At 42.7% G+C, this 7,496-nt stretch overlaps 1 protein-coding gene and 1 long non-coding RNA gene across 2 annotated transcripts in view; one reads left to right on the top strand and one right to left on the bottom strand.

Moving 5' to 3' along the window:
* The window catches only part of LOC109469251 (organic cation transporter protein-like), a 10,669-nt gene extending 9,636 nt beyond the window's left edge, over window positions 1-1,033 (bottom strand). The window contains exon 1 of the mRNA XM_019767728.1: window positions 407-1,033. Coding sequence (XP_019623287.1) covers window positions 407-835 — 429 coding nt within the window. The 5' untranslated portion in view covers window positions 836-1,033. The remainder of the gene's footprint in view (window positions 1-406) is intronic.
* A 5,117-nt stretch (window positions 1,034-6,150) lies between these two features.
* LOC109469319 lies at window positions 6,151-7,496 on the top strand. The gene is made up of 2 exons (XR_002140181.1): window positions 6,151-6,720; window positions 7,323-7,496. It is a non-coding gene; the product is annotated as an uncharacterized LOC109469319 (long non-coding RNA).

The raw sequence follows: 7,496 nt of genomic DNA on the forward strand, positions 1-7,496 counted from the left end.
CTTGTTTGACCACCAGGGAACGTGAAAATCCCTCCGTCCTTGACAGTTGAAAGTCCGTTCGTAGCATATGGTGACCCACTGGCGCAGATCATATATTTTTATAGACACAGAACTTGGAAGGCCTAATATAATCGTAGGCTGTGGGATTTTAGAAGAAAGATGTGGTTTTAAGGGCACGCTTCAGGGAACCGTCACACTGTATTTGTTAAGATCTGGCTGGGGTGTGGAAATTGGGTCGTCGGTGGGGATACGTCAAACATGTACTGTTTATGCAATGCTCCGTGTATTTGCATACTACGCCTGCTATCTGATACGCATTATGTAATAGCCGTAGTATTAACTCGCCCCGTCTTTAAAAAGAATGAAAATATGAGAAACAAGAAATGAAATTGGCATTGCCTCTTACCTCCGTAACAACACTGCTACTGTAGATGGTCTTGTCGTACACCCAGCCTTCTGTGCATTGTAGTTTGCTTCTGTTGTGAGGTAGCGGGTCCAGATCGCCTGCCGTGATATTGTGACTGTACCTCTCACACTTGCTGTGCGTCCATTCCCCGTTACCGTCCAGTTCTAGCGGGATGCTGTGGTTGAGCGTGTGCATGTACTCCAGCCAGGTCGGCGCGAGGTCGCCAGGCAGAGCCGCCAAGTGCGGCGGGGTTGCGGCGGCGGCGTCCCCGGGAAGCTGGCAGTGGTGCTCCGGCACGGCGCCGAGGAAGGCCATGGCCATGACGTGCATGCCGACTGGCGTTGCAAGGATTGCCAAACCGAAAACAGTCAGCTTCTGAAACCGGCCGAACTCTCCGAGATAGTCGGAGAGGATTGTGTCGTACTCCATGTTTGGTGCGGCAGGGTTTTTTGGCTGTTGCAAACGCTTGGAATGAAATACGGCGATTTAAAATGTAGGTCCGTGTTCAGCGGATCAGCTGACAGAAATACAATAGAGGCCCGGGGATCCTTTGTCAGATTGTCTATGGTCCCCTCTAGCCGGTTTGCACCGGTTTTCGCTTTGCAAATGACGCAATGCCGCTCAGCCACGTGATACGGGGTAATTCCTCATTTTACAAGGGCAGCAGACGAGTCCATCGCGTAACCATAGTAGGGGTGCTATAGGAATCGTAAGAATAAAATGATAGGAATTGAGCAAACGATAGATAGAGACGCTTTATAATGTGTACCCTTTGTAACTGAATTATGAATATCTTGATGTCCATATCTTTATGGTACCCTTATATATGCACACTTTAAAGGCCCCAAAACCATACCACACACCTCAGTATCGTTTGTAATGGTAGGACTTGAGTTGGACTTCCTTGTTGAATCAGATGTGACGTCAGGATTTTAAATTGGCTATGTTACCGGTACCCTTGAATCCAGGACACACTTCAAACAAATCACGGTCCTCTAGATCATATGCCCGCGTCTACTATTGTCTGTTTATAAACATTTCCCGAACAATATTTAGGCCTGGAACCTTCCGCATGCCCCATGATTATTAACGGTCTATCCCTGATGTCCTATCGGTCGGATGCTCCTAAGCCGGAACTTCTCGGTCAAAGGTCAATGTTATTTTGGTTCGTTCGTTACTACACAAGAGACACAGTGCGTTTTCTTCGTTCGCTATCATTCCCCACTTATATAATACTGGGAGTTGCTATGATTCGTAAAAACCTTTAGATGTCTTTTTTTTCAGGTAGATATGTATGGTGAAATTATATTCGTCTAACCAATGACAATGCACGAGCGGTAGGTGTGGCTAAAGTATATACGTATAAGCAGGTCACCGGAGTTTCGGTTCCTTAAATTCGCCCTGACGTGGCAGGTACGAAACCTGGCTTTACAAAGTTGCGAAGACTTAACCGAGGTTCACACAGCACTTGCGAAGGATAGAAACGTCTCTTCTCGCTTTTGACACAATATCTGAGGTCTCGGTAAGTGTGGATTAATTGTGTCGCCCGTAAAATTGTGTTTTTACTAGGGGCTACATACGTGTTTTAATTAAGGGTTGCGTGCACGATATGCTGTGGGCTACTACTATACATAACATACATGCTCTAGGGTTAACGTTAAACATATATGCAGATGTATATTTTGTACTGTTCCATGTGCATGCAGCCTGGATGACTATTCCCAGGGTCTGTACAGGCGCTAGCTCCTTGGCCAACATGCTTCCAAGAAAATTTTCACCTAAAATGTGCTAGCCTTACTTGAAACGTTTATGAAGGATTGTGTCACTCTTTCGTGGCATTTCATAGATATCGTTATCAAACCTTGTTCTAATCCTATTGTTGTTACAGGTGAAGAAGATAAGGACGGCATGTTTCTCAACGTGGACCTCCTTGTATTCGTTCTCCTCGCGAGTTTCGTGCTCTTGTTGTTACATGTTGTAGGGAGCATTTTGAGAGGCTTAAATGAAAGGCAGGCCTGGCCCTTTGCTGCAATTGTAATCGTGGCGTGTTGCATTCCCCTGGGCGTTATATACAACAACGTCAGGAGGGTGGAATTAGAACATAAGAAAATGGAAGCGATGCAAAACATCCTTACGGCCACGGACACTCTGACGAGAGAGATTCAAGAGAGCGGCTGGCTTTGGGGCGTGAGACGCATCACCATAGAAACAATACAAAAGCTGCGGTACACTCCTGATCAAGTCCATGCCTACTTGGCCAGAATGGATGTACGAGAACTCGAATGACAGGATCCGGACGATACTGAGGAGTGACGGATTGTCGCTGGGACACCACGTGTACTGTAGGCTTACGGCACGGAGTCATACATGTTTCCTGCAATACTAATTTGTCTTTAGCTTAATTATCGGTGGTAGGATCTGTCTTGAAAATTCTAAGGCATCAAAATTGTACGATGACCTACGACGAATGTATGTGACCGCCATTATATACTGGAACTTAACAAGTTGATAGTAAACAAATAGTTAATAGTATGCCGCTGATGTGACGGTCAAGATGTATACATGATCAGCAATCATCTTTGACGTTTCTTATTAAGATGTCGTAAACAGGTGAGGTATATTGATCTAATTGTCGACTTGAATCTGGTCTTAGTTGCAGACGTACACGCGCTAGAATGTACTCTGTTAAGGCTGCCAGTGGATGTCATTTTGTTAGATATAAAAGTCGCTATATAGCTTGCGGTTGCCCTTCCGCACTATAGTATAACGTCTTGTGTAATTTTGCTATCTTCAACTGAGGTGAAGCATGATGATTTTTCAAGTATGCAGCTACAAGTAAAATACGGCTTCGATACGGTTCGTGTTTTTAGCCAAGCACACTTGAGGCACGAGAGACAGATACGAAAATAAACAGTACAAATTATATGTGTTTGTACTATATTGATACAAATGTAGATAGCGTTATATGTCACTAGTTTGACGTATTTTGGTATTGTGGTAAATGTTTCATTCCAGAAGTACGTATAATTATACTGATTACGTTTTTAAACATTCTTTTTACAGAAATGTGCCTGACAAATAGGCCAAATTATTGTTTCCCTTTATCACACATGCACCGTTATGCTGCGTACTTCTCTGTTGACTCAATGTTTAGAGTGATATCGTTGTAGCATACATGTAACTGAAGTGCGAAAAAACGTCATGCGGAGGACAACTGAACTGCAGCCGACACGCTCCTAAAGGCTTATTTACACAGCGACTGTTAAAAATTCATAATCACTTATTCAGTCTCAAATTCAATTTTCTATACCACACCACAGCACACCACAACACACCACATATTTCAATTTCTCACTGTCGGCTACCTAAGAATTTCTGTCGTTATTTTTCAAAGTTTTCAATTCCTTTCGCACTACTTTGTGCTCGCCCGAACTATTTGATAGCTTGAACATTGCGGATGAATACGGTACCCTTGAAAGAAAAGGGGTTGCGTCATTTTCGCTGACGTGTTCCAGTTTCGCATCTCAGTTCACCTGCGCATTTTCCTTTAGTGAACTTCAAACCAGACAACACCGTACAACCACACACCTTCTTACGCCGTCGAAAAGGAGAGAAATTGTTTGCAACCTCACGAGGGAACTTTCAGGTAACATTCTGCTGTTGCTATCAGGATTGATCACTTGAATATTCGCTTCTACGCTGAATGGTTATGGTGGTCTAGCGAGCCCAATGTTAGTTTGTGTTGTTTACCGTAAGATTTCAGTAGAACAAGACAGTCTTTCTTTTCACGTCAATGCGACAGTGTGATTTTGACGACACAACGATCTCCAACCTATGTTGAACCTGTGTTGAAAATTAGAGAATCTTTCTGGGGTTCCAAGCTATTGTCATCTGTGACAAGGCAACTGAATTTTGCAGGATACTAGTACATACATGGCTGTACCAATAATGCATTCCGCGGTTTGCGATCGTATAACGATTTGTACGACGAGTGGCTGACATACACCTACATGTAGCTTATGATACAGTGTATGTACGTCAGAAGTGTAAAACGTAAGGACCTGTGACTAAGTTTTCCCAGGGTATGGGAATTCGAAATTCAAAGTGTTTACTGCACCGTATAGGCAGCTACATATACCGTTTGCTAGCTTTCATGGCGTCCATCGATATCGGCACATATCACGTTTCTCAAGTTCAGCTACCTTTGTTTACATTGTATCACTGAATGACTACAAAAACACCAGTAGTATAGGTTCACTAGCAAAGGCATTCAAACTGTTGAGCGCCTATTCAAATCAAGCCTATATTTGTTGGAGGAAAGAAATTATGGTTTTCCAATATGGCGGTGCAACGTAAAAAACTTTGTGTCCTGTGGCTCTAGTGGTAGAAACACATCTCACAGTTTAAACTACGCGTGTTACCTTTACCTTGGAGTTGGGAGACCAATGGTCAAGGTCAATTATGGGTAATCTAGCGACTTTGTACTACAGCGAGGTATATGCCGATGGGTATGATATCTTGTGCCATAGTATGCACATGCTATAGTTTGGATATTCTTAGTGGAACGTAGGTGTTTGTGCATATTTGGCACTTGGCATATATAGCATATAGTTTTCAGTGAAATAGCTGCTTTTCTGGAACTGCAATGGGACTTTTCTGATATAATTAGGCTTGACAGGATAACTTTTGATGTTGTAGATGTGCTTTCAAAATAGGCTTAGCGACTTTTCAAGGTACTGCAGTGGTACTTCCGGTTTGATGTGTTTTAAAGGACATGTAGGATATGAATTTGAGTAATCCATATGGGATGTAATCGAGTCAGTCATGTATTAATACAGCAACATGCTTTATGTACAATCAATGTCGTTATTTTGTTTTATAGGATGACCTATACCGAGTACTCCACCTCATTGGGATGGTACATCGTAGTAGCCATGGTGGTAGCCATTCTTTACCATATCCGGGATATTCGCCATGTGTTTATGTGGGCCATTGGTATGGCTATCATCCTCCATCTATTCATCGTAGGCCCGCCGCCTATGCCAGACTGGCTTCCGTGACTAAAAGACTCAACATGCCCTTTTTGGAGCAAGAAGTCAAGCTTTCAAGTACCAGAGTTATCAACGAAGGATTGAGGTGTTCAAGAACTCATTCTTTCCTATATAGCTAGAACTTTCGCAGAGTGGAACTCGCTATCACCAAGTGCAGTAGGGGCATTATCAGTAGGTAGCTTTAAACAATTTTTACATTTAGATGTTCAAGCTAGGGTTAGGTGCAACAAGTCGGTCGGTGTAATGCAGCCAGCTGCCGCCGCGCCGCGTGCCTGTGAAGCTGGTGTGTTACGCCGAAGGGCGGTTATACCGGCTATACCGATACAGATACAGACTCACCGTGGAACTCTCCGTGACCTCGTCTTGTGCTCAGATATTTGACAATGATGCAGACATAGTTTGCCAAATGATATCAATATTGTTTGCAGTGATTATCCTCAATCAAGATTGTTTGGTTGTTTCCTTTCATTAAGATTGAAGTTATTAACTTTAATACTCAAGATGATTTGCAGTGAGCATCTTTATTCAATCAAACTTGTTAAACTTTGAAGTTATCATTTCAGGTTGTTTGAAGTGATTATCTTTAATCAAGCTTGTTTTGAGTTATCATCTTAACTCAATATTGTTTGAAGTGATTATCTTTACTTTTTTCTTCGCATTAAAACTACTAAGTCCATACTACTAGTATGTTAATGCCTTGTAACAAAAAAAGAAACAAACGTAAAACATAATGAATTGAGATTCGTTCTGTCATCTGTACATATGTGTCATCTGCATGATGCATTGTTAACTGAACTTGGCGTGATAAATGTGTTGAGAATTTAGCATGAAGCTGTTTACCTCTTTTGTATGTCCCGTGTTGTTAATACCAAGTGCATTTCTGACTGCGGCGTTGTATGAATTCTTGTAGATGTTGTTCTACTATCTGCCTGCCGAATAAAGCAGTTGTTTTGATCCAAAAGTTGTAATCTGTATAGATTTGGCATGCTATACGCGGTAGGGGAATTCCTGCTAGGTTTCGATGACGTAAGGGGGTTTCTGCTATGTTTCGATGACGTAAGGGGGTTTCTGCTATGTTTCGATGACGTAAGGGGGTTTCTTCTCAGTTTCAATGACGTGTGCTACGTACATGTTTCGCTCCTCTCATTTCTACTTGTACTTCGTAATGTTTTACCTTGAACTTCGGAGCTGGTAAGACTACACAACCACACACTGACCGTCTGGAAAGGCAGAATTGTCTACAAAGTCACGAGAAACTTCAAGGTAACCTTTTACTGTTGTCATCCCCTTCTGAGGATTGATTTGTTGTGTTAATAGCAGAGCGAGCTAGCTATATTGTGAAACACTAGCAGATCTAGCTGAGTTACGAAACTATATGGGGGGGGGGGGAGTCATTCGCCATTAGCAGAAAAGCCACTCTGTACACGTACACCCTTATCGTACAAACGATATATTTTGGATTATTTTGAAATATTTTTTTCATGGACAAATTTTGCTCAGAAATGCCCAGTTTTCTTGGTAAGAAGAACAGAAGAATGTATAATTTTAAAATCTGACCAAAAAGTTTGGCATGGTTTGCCCTGTTATTGACCTCTAAATACTCCTTCACTGGATGGACTGGCCCACTTTGCCATGAATCTTGGTATCATTTAAACATTTTGGCTGTAGCTCATTAAAACGCCGGAGTCGACCCGACGTTGCTCTATTTGTACCAAAGGAAACCTGAAAAACCCAGCTTTCCAGTGGGGGTACAGACTTGAGGTTTGAAATAAAGGCATAGAATTCCAATGGTGCCTCCCCTGATAGTCTTTATTTTCATGACGCCTGTTTGAGTATGTTTCATATCTTATTGTTTTGTTTCGTAGGATGGATATCTATATCCCCGTTGCCCTAGCTGGTTGGGCCGTCAGTGTCTGTCTGTCTGCGGGTGCCCTGGCGGTGGTCCGAACCTTGGACAAGAAGCTGACCTACTTCTCTGTCGCGATGGGGGCTACCGTCATCTATTCACTGCCCATCATTCTCCTCTTCATTATGGGCGG

Source organism: Branchiostoma belcheri, unplaced genomic scaffold (genome assembly GCF_001625305.1).
Source record: "Branchiostoma belcheri isolate BF01 breed outbred unplaced genomic scaffold, Haploidv18h27 scaffold20, whole genome shotgun sequence".
In the NCBI taxonomy this organism is placed as follows: Eukaryota; Metazoa; Chordata; class Leptocardii; order Amphioxiformes; family Branchiostomatidae; genus Branchiostoma; species Branchiostoma belcheri.